This window comes from Botryllus schlosseri, chromosome 5 (assembly GCF_051294905.1).
Source record: "Botryllus schlosseri isolate E-star chromosome 5, Bs_hap1, whole genome shotgun sequence".
NCBI classification, from domain to species: Eukaryota; Metazoa; Chordata; class Ascidiacea; order Stolidobranchia; family Styelidae; genus Botryllus; species Botryllus schlosseri.
The window spans coordinates 15,080,929-15,100,981 of NC_137240.1; the positions used below are offsets into that span (position 1 = coordinate 15,080,929).

The 20,053-nt window shown below is 43.1% G+C and overlaps 1 protein-coding gene across 4 annotated transcripts; it reads left to right on the plus strand.

Moving 5' to 3' along the window:
* The first annotated feature begins 4,207 nt into the window (after window positions 1–4,207).
* LOC145439785 (uncharacterized) lies at window positions 4,208–8,504 on the plus strand. 4 transcript variants are annotated; one of them, XM_080317407.1, is made up of 3 exons: window positions 4,208–5,332; window positions 6,523–6,800; window positions 7,996–8,266. In XM_080317407.1, the coding sequence occupies exons 1-2, from the start codon at window positions 4,264–4,266 to the stop codon at window positions 6,777–6,779; spliced, it is 1,326 nt and encodes a 441-aa protein (XP_080173533.1). In that variant the 5' UTR covers window positions 4,208–4,263; the 3' UTR covers window positions 6,780–6,800; window positions 7,996–8,266. The 4 variants fall into 4 exon arrangements, with proteins under 4 accessions (XP_080173533.1, XP_080173534.1, XP_080173535.1 ...); XM_080317409.1 differs by lacking the exon at window positions 7,996–8,266 and adding an exon at window positions 8,330–8,504 and having other exon boundaries at window positions 4,209–5,332; window positions 6,523–6,642; XM_080317408.1 differs by lacking the exon at window positions 7,996–8,266 and having other exon boundaries at window positions 6,523–6,937.
* Window positions 8,505–20,053: the final 11,549 nt, after the last annotated feature.

Sequence of the window (20,053 nt, forward strand, 5' to 3'; positions counted from 1 at the left end):
CAGTTTGTACTATACGTCCTAGGAGTCTGATTTCCTGAGGGTTTATTGGGTATTTGTTGAACTGGCGAGCTAGGATGTAGGGTAGAGTGGGGCAAAACGCCTATCGTAAGGGAGAAACGCCCTAAAATCCTCCGTGTTATTCGAGTTGGCCTAAATTTCATAGTATCAACGCGAGATGTTGTACCTTATCCAATATGAATGTATGGAAAGCTTATGTATCGTTTATCAGCAGTAAAATCATGATTCATCCATGTTCGTCAAAATGCCGTTTTGCCCCATGGGTGGGGCAAAACGCACACGAAGGCGTTTTGCCCTACTAGGTCTTACAATTTACTCACTGATACTCTGTTAAGGATTTCTTTTTCATTCGTATACATTTATACATGCTTACTAGCCCACTATAAATTGGATCCTGTACAAATGTTGCAACCCAAACATGTATTGAACACAAAACAAGCTAATGAACGAATATCTAAAATCAGACGTGCCAAGGCAAATATTGTGCTGAAGTCAGTCAGAAAGGTCGTTGTCCTCAGAATCACAATTTTGACAAATGAAATGGCGATCTCCAAGCGTACACTCTTGATGTGCCCATAAATGGCAAATCAGACACTGAATCCATTTTTCCCCGGGCCTACTATTACGGAACGGCTCAACGCAAATCAAGCAAGGCCATTCTTCGTCATCTCTTTTGTTTTTGGGTGGACATTTATCCTTAGGCACCTTCTCCTTTTTCGATCTCTTTGTAACCGGCTTCGGTGATTTAATTTTTTTTTTGCAGAGCGTTTTTATAAGGTGATGACGTAAGAACTTCTGAGTTTTCTGCTTTCCTGGATCTTTTTCGTTTTGTGGCAGATTTAACAGGCGAACATAACTCGTCTATAGCTTCCCTTGCCTCTGAATGTTTTGAAGTTGAAGCCATGGTAGTTGATTTAACTACCTCACAATCCGTGTTATTGGTGGTTCCTCCCACTTCAACTATACTTGGGTCGGTAGTGGAGGAATTATCTTGGCAGTTGTCAGCATTTCCGGCATGGGGGTCTGGCTCATCGGTCATTTCGGACGCGATGAAGTCTTCGTCCGAGAATATATCTTTATTGAATGGCCAAAGTCCACAGGCCCTGAAGCCATTGACGGATTTCTCTACCGTGGCACATCTGTTGTAAGCAACAGCAAAAATCTCGGCCATATCGAAAAATTGGACCCTCTTTCCTGGATTTGTTACCATCCAATTGTCCACCGATGAATTATAACTAGATTTTAAAGCTTTAAAAAACGTTTTATCGAGTGGTTGCATTTTGTGGGTGCAGTGAGGTGGTAACGTCAAAAGTTCGATTCCGTTCGAACGGGCATAGTCGATTGCAGAAAGGGTTTTATGGCTATGATGACCATCCAAGATGATTAAATGTTTTTCATCAATTGTGGGTTTTGCAATTGAAACGAAATGTTTTAGCCAAACTAAGAAACTTCCTTCATCGGTCCAGCCGTTTGCTGTGCAGTGGCCAATTGATCCAATGGGTGCATTTCTCATTAGCCCGTCCGCCATTCGTTTTCTTGGAAATATAATCATAGGTGGTATGTATGCTCCCGCCGCATTCGTTGCGCAAATTATCGTGACTGTTTTCCCCCTTTCCCCGCTCGTCATTTTCCCAACTTCCCGTGCACCTTTCGTCGCAATGATGTTGTCAGGCTTTTGGACATTGGTAATTCCGGTTTCGTCCATATTCCAAATACGAGTTGGCACGTAACAGTGTGAGTTTAAAACGCCCCGATAAGCCGTGTAAAACTTTTCCACTTGAGGCTTATTAAATCCCACTGCCCGTGCTATACTGGTAGCTTCCGGCTTTCGAATTGATAATTCTTGATGACGTGATAAGAAACCACGTAGCCAGTCTTTGCCAGCCATTTTAACGTCGTCATTGAACCTATGTTTCATTCCCATCTTTGTGGCAAAGTCATAAGCCAGACGGCGTACGTCCTTCGTAGTCAAGCCAAATAAGGCCTTTTCCATGTCCTTAATCTTCGATACTATTTCAATTTCATATTGAAGATTTATGTCTGGTCTAAACCTCCCCAGTGAAATAGAACCCGGGTTGGATACTTCTTTATTCGTATGTCGACGGAGCGTTCTAGGAGGTATCCCGTAATATATTGCCGTTGTCTTCAACGCCGCGCCGCCTTGCACGGCGTCCATAGCTTTGCGCAAATTTTCTTCAGAGTATGACGCCCTGGATGTTTTCCTTTTATAAGTCCTCACCATGTTTTTGTTCTGCAGGTAAATAATAATTGTATGTTTTGATTAGACTGATCAGTGAACACATTTAGTTGATTCTTGATCAAACTCGCCAGAGTTCCTGTTTGAGATTTCAGTATTTCACACTCATCTCGCGTCTTTGCATGCCATTTAAATAAAGAGTGATTCATTTACAGACCATAACCATTTAAAAAAACACCTTACCGGTACTGTATTGGATATTATTGGAAATTCCTTATCAAATAACATGATTTTGATCTCCTGGGTAATGATACGAATGCGAATCACTTCAAGGGGTAAAACGCCCACTAGCGGCGTTTTACCCCGCGTATGGGGTGGGCGTTTTAGCCATGAGGCCGCCATTACTTTCGAAACACTAACAAGGTGGTTATTTTGTGTATCTGACGATGAAATTACACTAAAATCACATCGAACATAGTAGGATCCTACATAAAATAAGAAATATTCATTCGGCGACCTCAATAGTCACGTTTCATCCAGTTATATTACGGTTATTTTTGTAAGAAACAAGTCAAAAAGTAATAAATTATCGTAAAACTCACCAAGTCCTCTTTCAACTTCAGAAATTGAGGTGACAGCTCCGTCTGACCATTAGGCATACTTTAGTTAGGCTATTGTGACTCATTCAACAATCACTTTGTTTGGCAATAGCGATGGTGGGCGTCTTACCTCACAGGGGCGTTTTACCCCACTCTACCCTACCAACAGTCCGTTTATTCGAGGATAAAATGTAGGAATAATGCCACCAATAATAGTAATATGAGGTATAACCATGTGAGAATTCTAGCAACGTAGTAACCTATGTCGTCCATGTTAACGGCAAGGCATAAACGACGAGATAAATCTAATTTACCGCAGGGTGCGCATCTCGCTCAGAGCTGTATAATTCAGCGAATAACAGGACCCTGAGATTCCAGTTTGGTTAGAAGTAATACAGCACCGGACTGCAGATGAAATGTCCGTGAATGATGATTTCGTTGCGGTATGGATCTTGATCTCCGATTGATATTGAACGGGATTAAAACTTCTGGGCAGGAGATTGGGTAGGTGGAACTTCGAAATTCATCGCTCTACGTTACTAACAAGTTTGATATACATGCAATTATATACATATATATAGGTCCTATGCTATATGTAAAATATTACTGTAGCGGTCGCTGCAACGACTTGTTGTAAGACACGCTGCTATAGTGCTTGATTGGACTCGACGCTACAGCTACAGTTCCCGTTGTACGCGCTAGTCGACTGACTAATGACCGCTCTGAGTACTCTTGCAATTCCTGATCACACACGCACATCCAAGGAGCTTTCTTTAATAGCACAGAACAGCCAAATAGTAGTAATTAGTGGTCAGAAACTTGTAGATTTACCAGGATCAAATCATACTGCAACATATTAACGAATATAGAAAGAACAAAGTTAGATGTATCTAATTGTCTGTATACGAATCTGCGGTTGAAGCGCGAGCACCTCACGCTCGCTATCTCTCAAACCATGTGGCATGTGCTTCGCAGACTACTTCATCAATAAGATTAAGGTCGCGGGATATGAGGTTAGTTGAAGGGGTGCGTGAGAAGATTACTGGCACCCTGCTGCGACAGATGTTACAATTACAGTAGAAAGTCATCTCAAAGTATAAGTAAAAGCTGATCTCACCTTGACACGCGTGCGAGAGAAATGGCTAAGATAAAAACGCGAATAAAATATTCGTTCGCTCTGAAGTTGTTTGATAAATGTTATATTTTACTAGTCTCCTCTATACTTTTGAAGGCGTGTTGAAAACAATGAATTATAAATCCGATTTGGAAGAGTTGCTAACAGACCTCGGCAAGCAATACACCTATCCATAGCAAAAAAAAAGCTATACAACCAACTTGGCGTATAGAAGTATTGTTGCGTCATACAGCATCTATCGGGCACAGCATTTGCTTTCTATCAGAGAGGAAAAATTGCGTTCACCATTATTTCCTCGCGAGCATAAGCACGAAATGGCTGCCAACATCGACGCGACAGCGAAGACACAAGGTTTGGGGTTGCTTTCCGTGCTTCGAAAGACAACCGCAGATTTCAAGAAGTATTTACACTTGACCGAGTTGTTGGAAGAAGAAGTTGACGAACAAGATAACAAAGTATCCGAGCTTTCCGAAAATGAACGTCACCGCCGCGGTGAACGGCCGAATGCCTTCAAGGATATGGAACAAGGGGATTCACCGGATAGCCAGAAAACATTGCAAGGGCGAATTCCGATTCAGCCGATGCGCAGCCGTGCATACAGTACTGCTGGCCGTTCTGAAGATACTGCGTCGTCGGTCACTGATTTTAATTCGGTTTCCTCGTATGGATCTATAGCCGGTACTACATCAATTTCATCGATTTACTTACCGCAGAGGAGAGCGGTGTCGTCGAAATTGAAGGATGAGATAAATCGGTGTAGGGCCGAGGAATCAAGCACCATTTCGGACACAACATACTCCCATTGTTCATCGGAGTCAACAAATGGTTCGGATAACCTCGCATACAAATCACCAAGGAACATGAAAACTCAGATAATGCAGAAACGATATGCTCGCGAGGCAAGTGCTACGATTTCCGATTCCAGCAACGGGAAAGAACCGGATAAAACGGCAAATACAACATGTTTGGAGCAGGTGAAAGAGGACGAGCTGTTGACTTTGCAAGTAGCTCCTCACGTAGACGCTGGAACTATGTATCCTGAAACTGTTGAGGAAAAGGTGGAACCGTCTGAAGCACCAGCGAAATATCTGCCATTTACAAACTTCTTCTTTGCCAATGCGAATGTTGAGGACAACGCTGTCAAGCAATCTGATGGCAGCGATTCGAAGAAACTGCCAAACCCGAGATTGCACGTAGACGTGTCGGCTCAGTGCGTTTCTCCACTTTTGCCGTATAACACTGGGGCCACGGAAGGCAAATGCCAGTATGCGCACCGTCCACGGATCCATACTCAGGAAGCCGAAACCCAGCTGGATGAAGGAAGTTTAACAGATTTAAGAGAAAATGATGTTTCCGACAATTTCTCTTCTGAACGGCTCGAACGTGGGTATTTATGTAACAGTAGGGTTACCATATTTTGTGATTCGAGAAATAGGACAGCAGTTGAACATTAATAGACATTAAAACGAGATATTTTTTCCAATTTACGTTGGGTTGACCTTTTTTGGTCGTCAACTTTCGCATCAATGACATTACAACCCATTTTTCACATGTATTTTTGTGCGATATGACCTTTTTGGGATGACTGTGTGCACTCGCCTAACAATCATCGTAAGGACGAATTGCGAAAAAAGAGAACATTTGGGCTTCCTCGCGCCGGACATTTCGGTTTTCTAGATAAAAGAAGACAAATCCTCCGAAAAGAGGCCATATCGTATCCGTACGTAACAGTCGCTTGCCGTTGTATTTTTATGTAAAGTGAAACGGAAAAGAGCGTTCTTTCCCTATACTCAGATTTTCAATTTCGAATATAATTGTGGTCCTCTACAGTCCACTCCAGTGCTCCTAAACCTTTTCTGGTGGGGTGCACACTTAACATACTGTGACGAGCCCTCGTACCCTTTTCAGTGCGGCCCTAATAAAGGTTACTGTCAAGGTGAGCTGATGACATATCGGTCTAGTTCCCACTTAATTTCCATGTCTACTTAAAAAAAATAGGTCAATTGCGAGTGCTTGACAGCGGCCTATTTCATATGCTGATTACTAAAAAACGTCACTGCAGGATATAAACCGCTGCTTTAGTAGAGTGTCACGCACGTTTGTATACCCTTTCGGACTGGTACACCCATGCAAATGCATGCATATTTTGGCGTCCTACAACGCCAGGCCACTGCCAAATTATTTCGCTCCTCTCATAATTTCACCATGGTTAAGCCTATATACTCCATTACCATAAACGAAATGTCTATTCTTATTTCGATGTGGGTAAAGCCAGCAAGGATGGGCATGAGCAATGCTGATTGCTGGGATATTTTGACAAGATTACGATAGAATTTGAATTCAGGCTTTTTTAATGCTGGATTTCGATTTTATTGATGGATTCTAATCAATCACAATTTTCATGCTAGTTTCGAAACAATTTCATTGCAGGATTTTGAAAACTTGGATTTGGATTTTTCGTTCGCCTCTGTTTATTGGAATATACAATGTATGCGCGTAATGGCTCCGTGACAGTATATTAAGTCGTGGGGTGGGATATTTCGCATCCCGTTTTCAGGTAATTTGTTATCTAGATATTATCGAAGACGAAGATATCATTCGCTCGCAAAAGTGCTACAAAAGAGCTGCGAAGATTCTCATGGCTTTGAATATCATTCTTCTGATTGGAGTTTTGGCTTCGAGTATCTACGCAGGTGCGTTGACATCGTTCAGTTTAACCAAGATCAGTGATTCTTGCCAAGCCTTGCTCTACAACTTAATATCAAGTTTCAAATCACGTCCATCAGACTCACGTACACTTACATTACATGCAGAATTCATATCATATTAAAGTTGCCTGCTCTTGCATCGTGTTGTAATAGGGTTGCCATAAGTCCGGAATTTCCCGGACATGTCCGGAATTTCACTGTTTAAACCGCGCCCGGGAGGAAAAGTTGAAATATGCCTGAATGTCCGGAATTTTGAAGGCTTGAATGGAGCTGAAAATTCTTTGGTCAATCAACATAACCAATTTCTTATTTTGAGAAAGTTTATGCTTCTTGTGATTTTTCTTCGCGCTCGGCGCGATTTCGTGTCACGTATATTGATTTTAATATGGGTACTCCTGTCCTCGCAAAAACTACAATAAAAAAATTAATCAACACAACTATCATTTACTGTAATAAGACTAATTGCAATCGAACTTTTAGAGAACCTTATCTTCCTGGTGTCGATAAGATCGTTTGGATGCTTTAGTCAAAGATAGTGGTTCTAAAGCTATATAGGGGTCGTATGCCCTTTTCTGGGGATCGCTAAGATGTTGAACTTAATCAGCTTCCAACATAGGCCGTGAGTAAGTCTAGGCAAAGGTGCTGACCAGTCCTTTTTAGTTTTTTTTAGTAATCAGCTTGCCAAATTTTGAGGTGGGCCACGGAAAATTTCAAATTGGAATTGGAGTTGCGACGATATAAAAGGTTGGAAACCACAGGATGTGCAACCTGCTGGTGCGCACCGGCATTTCGACTCAATAAATAGTCCTATCAGTCAACATCAAGATGAACATGACTTTGCGATGTACTGTACAATTACGTACCCTGCATTTTCAAAGTCATGATCTCCACCAGCTCTACCGCTAACTATGATCACGTGGCATGAGAGAAGATAAAAATTGTTATAGTGATATATGGAAGAACCAATATTATTGACAGCATTCATTCACAAAATTTAAAACCAGGTGCACGTAGAAAACTGATGCATATAATGAGCCCACCAGAAGTTGCATCGATCACCCTATGATGGGCCCCGGGCCGGTGTTTGTTTGGGCGGGGGTTGGCTTAAGAGTGTTGTTTCGGTCCTGGTTACAACACACAAACACATATCGGCACCGACTCAACAATGAGATAGCCCAATCGTCTATAGTTAATTCACGACCTGTGTTAAAAAACACTCCTGCAGACCTGCATACATCGTCAGTGTGACGACATGGGTGTTCTAACCTCATTTCAAACCCCGCTCGGAGGCGCTAAAGAGTGTCCGGAATCGGGGTCACGAAAATATGGCAACCCTAGTTGTAAGAGTATCGGAACCCAGGAAAATGAAATGAGTTGAGGGAGAATAACGTTCATTTGCTGGATTTGAACCCCGTATGAAGGATTCGGTCACAAGAAAGCAATGTCTCCCATCAGATAAATTGGTTAGGGTCTATAAATGTTTTACGCGAGGCATTGTACACTGTACCTGTACAGTTGTCTCCATCCATTTTGAGGAGAGATGATGGGGGGACGAAAAGTACGGATAGTTAAGGGGGCACCTAGGAGAACGCGTTAAGAGTCACTGTGGCCCACAGAAACCCCGATTACAACATTACTCTCGTTACTCATCATGTACTATGCTTCATTACAGTTCTACAGTATAACGATTTGAAGAATATGCTCGAAGATACTCAAAAGCAAATATCAATATGTGATAACGGAGTGTGAGAAGTCCTGCCTGTCGACAATTGAATAGCTATGATATGCGTTGGTAGCCTATCCATTGACAGGAAAACAGCGTGTGAATAAGACTTCTGGAAACAGGACGGGATCTTGCATGGAACCCAGAGTGACCACAGTTCTATATATAGCATGGATCATTTTACATAGGGTCCGTGAAAGGCCAGTCGAAATTGTATGGAATCGGATAAAATTTACGGCAAATCCGTTCATGGATCAATCCGACGATTAGGTTGTAGATGCGCCAAGAAGTCGCAAAATTTGGATTCCGTGAATTAGAACCTACCGACTCTCGGTGCCACTCTATCGTGTGGCATGAGCATGGCACGATTTGTACAAGTAGGTGCCATATATATTCGAAGTCTCAAAGCCATCAGATCTACGGGTAAATCGGTCCACAAGGATTGGGAGAGGATGAAATTTATAATAATGTATGCCAGTGTTGGGATGACTGGAGAGTCGAGCCACCTTTTTCTGACTTGACTCGAGTCACTTTGCAAAAATGACTTGATTTGACGTATCAGAAATGTGGGTTGACTATCGTGACTCGGAGCATATTTTACGAGTTAATCTCAAGTAATCGGTGTCGATAAAAATCAATGTATCTTGCATATGTTCGGATTGTTCGCGATGCGCTTCGATCAATGTATAGTGTCAGTAGGTTTTTCATTGTTGATTACGCGCCTCCCAGGATTGTAACCAAGTCACAAGTCAATCTCACTTTTTTGTTTTGACTCGAGTCAAGTCGAGTCGTTTTCAATTCACCGCCGAGTCAGGTCGAGTCCAAGTCGGTGAGTAGAGGGTCTTTTTGTCCGAGTCGTTGCGTTCACTGTTCATTTTTGAGATCAATCCGGGACCACTCACTTTTTTCAACTCTGCTCGAGTGATATAGAATGGCTCACATTCATAATATCGTAATTTTTGTCAGTTCTAACAGTTTCTGCTTCTGTTTTCAAAGTATCAGGACTGATAGACGAAATACCGATAATGTGGTAACTTCATTCTTCGAATGCAATGAAATGCCTGTCTTGGTAGTCCCGGTCTCGAGTAATATGATGTGGTTCGAGTCATGCACAATGACTTGAGCACAATGTCGAGTCAATACAGAAATTGACTTGAGTCGAGTCATTTTACGGATTTGAAAAAAAATGACTCTGGTCAAGTCAAAGTCACCGAAAAATCGTGACTCGAGTCATTACAACCTTGGTGCCTCCCGATAAATAAGCATGGAAAATAGGCCTAAATAAAAATACGCATGATGTAAAGCAGTGGTTCTTAACCTTTTTTCCTCCAGCGCCCCCAACCTCATATTGTAAGGAATGTAACAAAGACAATGAGTAAGAGGGAGGGCTGTAACAGCACTTCGTCAACCCCCTTAAAACGATTGCCTTGCGCACCCATAGCGTGATAAACCAAACTTCTGAGGGCTTCGCCCCCAAGGATCCCGTAGCGTGATTGCGATGGTCAGTAAAGTTTGTGTGGCCTGGTCGTCCTAGGTGCCAAACTTTTCTATAATGCATGAATGAATAGGTGGTAATTACATGTATATGTCGCTATAAACTTTTTATCCTCTCAGCCCACGTAATCAGATTTACCAGTAGCGCTGAGCGAGCTGTTGTATTGGAAAATAAAGGGCACGTAAGTAATAATTGGACATATTCGGACGTGCCCATAGGTACAATCAATTCGTTACCAGGGCCGTAGCAGCACTTCGTCAGCTCCCCCGAAAAACGTTGGTCTCGGGCCCTCCGTAGGGTGATAAACCAAACTTCCGGGGGGGGGGTTCGCCTCCAGATCCTCCTTCGGCTATCCACTATTTGCTGATACTGGTCATTTACATTGGGTGTCCATTTATAGAGCCAGCTATTTTCGCCTTGACACGCCAAGCGCGAAAAATTTCAATAGTTATTGATTGAATTGGTCAATATGATCGGGAAATGCATATTGATATAAATTTTAATCCTCTCTCTGCTCACGTAAACAGATTTACCGATAGAGCTGAGTGATGTGTGATTGACAAGGTAGCAGGGCTTTGGAGCCGGAGCCCGGAGCCGGAGCCCCGGAGCCGTGCATTTTCACCGGAGCTGGAGCCGGAGCCGGACCTCTACATAAAATTCAGCCGGAGCCGGAGCTGGAGCCCGTTATTTGAGGAGTAGCTCCGGCTCCGACCTGAATCATAAGATGCTATTATATATGCAACAACCACATCTGCTAAGTCATCATAATTGGCCAGCTGGCCTGAATTTTAATGTTGTGCACAGCAATGGCATAGAGTAAAGTGTGCTCTAGTGCAACGGGTGCAACTATGTTGTCGACAATTGACAAGTATTCAGTATGACGTCACAAGCCGGCACGGCGGCACCTATATGTCTTCGTTGCTACATCGGATGTTACTGACGCCTGACCGTCTCTAGACTACTATAGATAACTAACCTATGGGTAGATTAGTAATCTATATAGACCAGGAATGGCCAACCTTTTCGGCTAAAGAGGCACATGCAATTGACGAACGAGTGCGCGGTTTACTAGCCGCGCCAAGCGGGTAAAATTTTATAAATAAACTAGGTCAATAACATTATTACTTGAGTATTGCGGGTCTATTGTATAGCGCCCGCTAGGCTCAGTTTGCAAGGACCCGACTATTCGGCGTCTGGCCACATCGATTTCGAAGGTCTCCGATAATATGCGACAATCATGTTGTGCCTACATTTCACCGTCGGCGATCTTTATGCGAGCGCAAACGCGAAAAGACTTTCTGCCGTAATTGCGAATACAGTTACACTCAATCGGGTAAATTAGGCGTTTTGTCATTTTCAGTAGGGGGTAGGCTACCAAGCAAGAAATCGTGTGACAATTAAACACGCGTGGAGTGAAGAAAAATTTCGCTACTATTTTAGTTTATTGTAATGTACGACGATTTACTGAAAATGTGACTGGACTGTGGATCCGTCAATTCGTCGAAACTGATATTTTACTCATCAACATCCCAAGTGCCGCAGCCAGAATTGTAATTTTTGGTTGGCATTGCAAGCTCACAATCTGAGCAATTCATTTTCGATAATATAATATGAAATTACCTCGCGGGCCACGCAAAACTATAGGCTTACCATATTTTGGAAATCTAAAAAGAGGACACTTTTTCAGAAATTTGCGACTTGCAAAACTGGAGTAGAATTCTCAAAAACCGGTGAATTTTTTCCACTTTGTGACCGGCTGACTAAAAAAAAAGGTCATCACTCCGCGCTCAGAGCTCAAAATACCGTTTTTTTCTCCGCATTGCTAGGTGGATGACTAGACAAGAAAAAGGTCATCTTTCCGCTAGGAGCTCAATATAGCGTTTTTCGCTCCGAAATACCCTCCGGGGCGTCACTTCTGTACTAATTTACGGCATATCACTCCCAATTTGCTCTAAATCTGGCCTAAATTTTCAAAAAAGAGGACAAAATCTCAAAAAAGAGGACAAAAGGCCGTCCTCTGAGGACACTTTTAAAAAAGTCAAAAAAGAGGACGTATGGTAAGCCTACGCAAAACCCTCTTGCGGGCCAAATGTGGCCCGCGGGTAGCCCCCTTGATATAGACAGGCCCATTCGATAATTTCAGAGCCGGAGCAGCGGTAATAATGCGGCTCCGGAGCTGGAGCCGGAGCTAATGTATGATAGAAGAGAGCTCCGGAGCTGGAGCAGTTAAAATTTACGGCTGCTCCAAAGCCCTGCAAGGTAGGACCCCTCAATAATAATTATACATCGTTGGGCGTATACCCGTTGGCAGGAACGAAACGACACTTCGTCAGGCCCGCCGAAAAAACTTGGGTCTTGGGCTCCCATAGGATGATAAACCGACCGCCCCCCATCACGTTGTTCGCTTTTGCCACGAAATCAGCTGTACTGTTCAGCGAGCCAGTGCGAAGCGCGAACATTTTCGATAATTCATGATAAAATCGGTCAATAAGATTGGGAATTGCATAAATATTGCTATCAATTTCTCGTCCTCTCTGCTCACGTTACCAGATTTACCGGTACAGCTGAGTGAGCTGCAATGTTCCCCCTAAGCTGCGCACGTGCGCAGTGCTCACACGGTCTCTACGCACAGAAAATCTACGTTGCGCACAACAAATCCGAAGTTACGAGTTTTTTTGTAGTCGTTACGCACTATGACCCTTTTTAGTCGTTACGCACTGTTGTCCACGGGTCTGCGCAGTGAGTTTGTGAGTCAAAACGTAGAGGGAACATTGTGAGGTGTCTTGGAAACTGTAGGGCCCGTAACTAATAATTAAACATAGTCGGACGGGCGGACCCGTTGGTATGACTTCGTTGCATGATGTTATTTTGTGACCTCCTGTCTGCTATATCAAAAAATATAGAATCGCCCAACAGGGATATCTAGTTCTATATATCCCTGTCGCCCAGTCGTACTAAGCAAAAAGACTCACACGATTTCAAATTGGTATTTCTTCACTGGCATATAGTTTTCTCCCGTCAGATGGAATATCGTGAACGCGAAGGTAAGTCCGTATGAACATTATGGTAAAACCTATAATTGTGCAAAAAGAACGCCACAACATACAACATAAATATTTGAGGCGATGCGAATTTACATCAAGATATGTAAAACAATGAGGCCACGTGGTCAATGAGGCCACCGTGGTCTTTGTTTGTAATAAGCATTTTCCTTGCAATGCACTCCATTTTCTGTGAGTACCACAGAAAATCGAAGTACAGTTTTTCGATCTTTTTGATGTCTTCTTTGAGTGGTGGTTTTACTCTTGCGTTAAATAATATCTGACTTGATGCGAGGGAATTTAAGATCGTGAGTTTTCCCGTCCATGTTAAGTTTCTGTTCTTGTATGCGTGAAATATGCGTTTTAGCTTAGCTATTCTTTCCTTCCAGGTTTCCGTGTTTTGGTTTTTTCCGTAGTATTGTCCAAGTATCTTTATCGTGTCTTTTTTTTTTGTTTTCTATCTCCGGGGTTCGTGTTCGGTGTTTTTTGGGGTTAATGTGTAAAATCTCAGTTTTTCCAGTGTTTAGTTTTTGCCCCGTTGCGCGTTCGAATTTGCCGAATTCATTTAATATGTGCTTCACGTCTTTTTCGCTGGTCAAGTAACAGGTTACATCGTCAGCGTATTGTTGTATTTTTATTTTCGCTTTGCCGATGGTAAAGGGCTTTATTTTATTATCGTTTTCAATTTTTCTTGACAGGGGGTCACTGCTGATGGCGTAGAGTGCCATACTCAGTGGGCACCCCTGTCTGATTCCGCGCTCTATTTTGATGTTGTGTGTGAGTGCGCCGTTGATCTGGATCTTGCTGGAGGCATTTTTGTAGATCCTCCGTATTATGCGTATTATATTTGTGGGTAGTTCGTATTTTTCCAGGATTTTGAAAAGGTATTCGTGATGTAGCCTGTCGAATGCCTTTTCCTGGTCTAAATTCATAACTAGTAGTTCTTTCTGTTTTTCTTGGGCATAGTCAATCACCGCTTGGGTGTTTCGCAAGACGTCAGTTATTTGCCGATCTTTTATGGCACATTTTTGGGTGTGGAGGATTAGATTTGGTAATATGGGTTTTAGCCTGTTCGAGATAATTCCGGTTAATATTTTGTAGTCTGTATTTAAGAGCGTTATCGGTCGCCAGTTTTTTAGATTCTTCGGTTCTCCTTTTTTATACAATAGTGTTGTTATGCCTATTGTCCAGGATTTGCATAATCCTCCAAACATATATGCGTTATTTATAACTTCAGTCAATTCTTTTTTAAGAATATCCCAGTAGGTCGCATAATATTCTTTTGAAAGCCCGTCGGAGCCGGGCGTCTTTCTGTTCTCCATGTTTTGGATTGCGCATCGAACCTCGGACTCTTCTATCTGGCTCTCTAGTTGCGCTCGTTCTTCTTCGTTTATGTTAAGGCCATTTATATTTTCTAGGTACTCATCTTGGAGTCTAGGATCTTCTTGCGCTGATTTTCCCCATAAGTTTTTGTAGAATTCTTCCACTGCACGCATGGTTTCGATGTTATTTTGCGTTTCTACTCCCGTTTCATTAGCTATAGTTGTAAAGATTTTACTTTCTTTACGTTGCTTTAGTTTGTCGTAGAAGTACTTGGTGGGTTTTTCGTTTTCTTCGATATCCTGCATCTTGTGTAGTATGCATTGATATCTTGTGTTTTCTTCCTCTATTTTTTTAAGTTTTTTTGCTTCTTCATAGGCGTTTTGGTCCCCGCTGGTGTTTTGTAGGGTTTTTGCGATGTTTTCTTGTAATGCCCGTTTTTCTTTATTTGCCGCATTTCTTTGGTGCCTCTCGTTTGTGCTTATCAGTCTCCCCATTTCTTTTTTTATAGTGGTCCCACCATTCATAGACGTCACCAAAGATTGGTTTATCTTGGATACATCTTTCGTGTAATTTTTCTATTTCTTTACGTATACTATCGTTCGCGTATTTTCTAGTGTCATTTTTCCAAGTTCCTTTGCCCCAACTGTTATACCTTACTTTCATTCTTACATGGATCTTTTGCAAGAAGATATGGTCAGAGACGAAGTTTATTTTTTGTTCGCATGACTTTACTCGACTCAAGAATCTTTCCGATATGTAGATATTGTCTACTCGTCTAGATTGTTTGTGTTTTATTACTGTGTACAGCCTTGTTTTCGGATTCCTCCACCTCCAGATGTCTCTGATTTTATAGATATCGGTGAAGAATTTCCAGATCTTAGCGGCCGGGGTCATAGTAAAGTTTGTGTCATTTTTCACATCTATTCTGTCGGTGACGATGTTGTAGTCTCCACATATGATGGCGTCATTCGGTTTCTTTTCAATTTCGTTTATAAGTTCTTGATACAGCTCTGTTTGATACTTTCCTACGTCGGGTGGGCCGTAGATGTTATAGAGGTTTGTTTCCTCTCCGGTCTCTTTCTCTACAAAGGTTAGTAGTTGCATTCTGTCTTCTCTAATTATCTTGTGTGCCAGGTCGTAGTGCTTTTCTAGGTCTTTTTTGACTAGAATCGCAGTTCCTCTGTAGTATAACTTCTTCCCTTCTGTTGTGTCTACCCAGTTTTGTTTCAGGTCTATATGGTTCGCATAGTAGCCTATAGATAGTTGTTTTGGTTTGCCCATTTCTGGACTCTTTGGGTATCTACCCAGTGCGTTTCCGTGAAGCATACGATGTTTGTGCGTTTTTCTGTTCTTATTAGACTTTTAATTTTATGCCAGTGGGTAGACATTCCGTTTACGTTCAAAGATATTATGTCTAGATCAGAATCCATTTTCCTTGTGGTGGGGGGAGACTTGTTCGCTTTGTTACACTAATGTTTTTTTGGGTCCAGGAGTTTCCTCCTGGCCCTCTGTTGATGTGTATCTTGTTCGTCGGGGCTACGGTCTTGCATTGATCGCTTGTTTGGCGACGGAGCGCTGAAAAACTCGGCTGCTGTGAAGTTGCTTATGTTTTGGTTCCTGTTGCTCGCTCTATTCTTATTTTCTCTCCTAGGTTTAGGGGAGTTCTCTGGTCGGTCCACGTTTGGGTTGTTTGATATGTGGTTCTCTTCCTCATCTGTAGTGACTAGCTCTAACGACCCTTCGTTCAGGAGATCGCTTGTCGGTGATTTTTCCACAATGGTGTCGTTTGGAGACTGGCTCTCCGACCCTGTGTCGCTAATGATGCCGAAGAGATCTATTTGTTCTTGTTCTTATTCTTTGTCTTCGTCATTTGTTTTTGTGTGTTTGTGTCATCTCTCGGTTTTTGTGCTAGTGGGAAAGCTAGTTCGCTATCTTCTTTTTCTTCGGCTTCCTGATGTGTTGCTTCTTCAGCCAAGGACGAACTTGGTCTGGGTGGTATCGGTGGCGGCTGCTGCACTGTACAGTTTTCCTTTCTATGGCCTGTTTGCTTGCAAACAAAGCAGACCGTCTCATTAGGGCAGTCTTTTGCGTTGTGGCCTGCATTGAGGCATTTGAAACATTTTTCGTTTTCAGTGTCCGTCGGCAGGTATACCTTGCAGGGGGCTTTGCCCAGGTATACGAACGGCGGAACCTTGCCTTGTACGTAATTTTCTACGAATAGCTGTCTATAACCATTCTGGAAGTTTGTTCCTCTGTGGTAGATGGTTCTTATTTCTATTATTGTACCACAGTTGAACTTTTCGAATTTGCGTCTAATTTCATTTTTTTCCACTTCTGTGGGTACTGCGCGGATGTTAATTTTTGCTGTTGGGTAGCGGGGAGGCTGGAAGAAGGCCTTCCCATGTGGAGTTTCAAGCCCGTCACTCGCCTGGAATAAGAAGCTTTCTTTCAGTCTCTCTACCTGGGCGTCTTTGTCGAATGTTAAATTGAAGGTGTTCCTTCCTATCTGAAAGATGGATGTTATGCTGCCTGTTTGCGTTTTTAGTAGCGGGTGTTCAGTTACTGCCGTGATGATGTCTGTTGTTTCTGTATCAGGCGGCGCTAATATGTCTAGTGAGCGTGGTCTTTCGCCATATGTAATTCGTCTTGTCTGTTCTTCATGTCGCAGCGCATTTGCGTATGCCATCTAGCTGTATGCGCGTGTGTATTTGAAGGTTTCCTCGCTTGGCCCAGTGTATGGGCTTGAAGGATGCTATGTAGGTGAAGGCTTGCTGTTTCTCTCTGTCTTCTACTGCTGTCTACTGTCTACCGCTACGCTGTTATAAACTGCGTTATTTGCAGTGCTATTTGAAGCGCTCTGGAGCGTTTTCAAAGGCGTTTCTAAGCGCTTTGTATTACCGATACTGCAGTTTCGGTTTACGCTGTAGATCGTACGATCACCGTCTAGACCAGTGGTTCCCAACGTGGGCGATATCGCCCCCCAGGGGGCGATTTGTCGGTCCAGGGGGGCGAAAATAGCCAAGGGGGCGATAGGGGGGCGATGGCGCGTTGAAATGGCTATATTGGCGTTAATTACCGTAACTGCCACACCCAAACCCCCAATTGGGATGGGGGGCCCGAGCTCGAAGGGAGCCCACAATTTTTTCGTGATTTAACATTAATTATAGAGTATTATTTTGGAAATTTAGGCAACTTTTTCAAAACAATTTTGCGCTGCGCGCCATTTCGTGGTCACATATTTCTTGCTTATTAGATACCCTTCCTCCAAGAAATAATACGCATGAGTTATAGAAATGGGCATCTCGGCGTCAGCCATTATTACACCATGACGTACCAAGACATATGAAGTTTCAGGCCATGTAACATGCGACTCCGAGAAGTGTGCCAGACCGAGAAAACCTAGGCGGAAAAGGACTGTCTTTATGCTGACCGACTTCTTTATATATACGACATACACATATATTTAATTGTCCATAGGCGCCTAAATGGCTGGCGCCAAATGTTCCTGTCCTGGCAATCAGAACCCCACAAAATAATGCCATCTCGCAAAGAAAAATTAATTGCCAGAGCAGAAATACCAATACGAAATCGTGTGCGTTTTTTAGTTTAGTACGTATTATGGGCGATTTGAATATCTTTTGACATATCAGACAGGCCCCGAAATGTCATTACGTAACGAATTCATTATACCCACGGGTCCGCCCGAATATGTTAAATTATTATTTACGGGCCCTTCATTTTCCAAGACACCTCACTCAGCTTTACCGGTAAATCTGAATACATGAGCAGAGAGAGGATAAAAATTGACAGCAATATATATGCAATTCCCGATCATATTGACCGATTCAATCATGAATGATAAAAAATTGTCGCGCGTGGCGCGAATTAAGCCGACTAACTAAAGAGTCCATTAATTTGTGCTGAGAAGTAGCGGTAAAGAGGTATCAGGGGAGTTTGGTCTGAGGGGTGCAGAAGTTTGCTTCATCGCCCTATGGAGGAGAACTGACGAAGTGCTGTTACGGTCCTTTTGGAATCAAGTCGGAGAAATCACCGTTTTTGTTACTCACCAAAATTTAGCTGGAAAAGTGTAATTTCGAGGTCGAGCCGAAAAGCTGACCTTTTTTCTTAGTCAACTCGCTCAGTCTGTATGCCCATTTTTCGGTTCCCAATATTTGGGGGGCGATTCTCGGTGTGGAGTTGGAAAAGGGGGCGATGAGTCGAAAAAGGTTGGGAACCACTGGTCTAGACAGTGTCGCATCGCGGGACTGCGAAGGACTACGAAGGTTGTGCCAAAAATTCAGCTGCGAGAATACCGATTAAGTCATGAATGATCGGAAATTTTCGCTATTGGCGCGATTAAGCTGCATAGACTTTCTGCTTACACTGAGTAGAATGAATGTGCTCACAAGTACAGGTGAAAACATCCACCCAACTGTAGCGTCTGGGGGCGAAGCCCCCGGAAGTTTGGCTTATCGCCCTGTGTGGGCCCAAGACAAGCGTTTTTGGGGTGAGCTGACGAAGTAATTTTTCGCCCCGGGTTTGCGCATGGCTGGTACAGCTGCTGTAAGGTGTTGTCTTGCGGCACGCATTGTATTCGTACTTGCCAGAGTAGCCTGCGTCTGGTGGCAGTGTGCAATGAGCAAGGTAGCACGACAAGGTGCTTGGTTCTACTCCGAAGCGCTTCTTCTCTCGATATTGTCAAAGAGAAGAATATTATTTGTGTTGGCGTGGTCGGTTAAACCCACGGCCTTCGGCGCGAAAGACTGTAAACGACTCTCGGCGGCAATTTTATTTCGACTCAGCAGACTCACTACCATAAAATCACATGGATGCCATCATGAAGATAATTAATTACGATCAAAACCCTCTAAATGTCACACTCTAGCACTATATAATTGCAAAAAACCATTACATACTTTACATTTTGGTTTCATTTCAATTTTGAAAGTTCGCCGGTCCGCCAGACATTTTTGGAAATTTTACCGGTCCGCGAGGTGAAAAAGGTTGAGAACCACTGATCTAGTGTGCGCCCCCGTCTTTTTTTCTCCTCCATGCTATCCGTGATTGCTGAGCGCCTAGCAGGATAGCTGCGGATACCAATTTTCGAGTCTTAGGTATGACCCGGCCGGGGATCGAACCCACGACCTACCGATCGAGAAGCCGGACGCATAACCATTACACTATCTCACTGGAGTTCAGATTGCCAGGACAGGAACATTCGGCGCCAGCCATTTAGGCGCCTCTGGACAATTAAACATATATGTATGTATATCGATGTGTTCGGTCAGCATAAGGGCAGTCATGTTCGGCCAAGGTTCTCTCGCTGCCGATAGTTCTGGCACACTTGTTTGAGACGCATGTTACATGGCCTAAAACTTTGTCTTGGTTCGTCGTGGCGAGGTAATGGCCGACGCGAAATGTCCATTTCTATAAATCCTGCATATTTTTTCTTGGGGGAAGAGTACCGAATAATAAATAGATATGGCAACTGTAAATCGCCAATAAATTTCCAAAAACGACTCCATAATTTATGCTAATTCACGAAATTAATTTTGGGCCCCCTTCGAGCTCCCCCCACCCCCCCGCTCCCCACAGCAGTTGGATGACATCATTACTTTGTTCACCATACACAATCTTCTTATTATCTTTACGAGTTGCTCCAAATGAACAAGTACCACGTATTCTATCGTACCGCATAGCGACTGTGACGTACTAGCCAAGACACTGTATTGCTGTATGCTTATGTAGGCAGCACCGCCGCAATATTCTTTCAACGCCTCTCACACGTCAAGACATTTTAACGACCAATCGCGA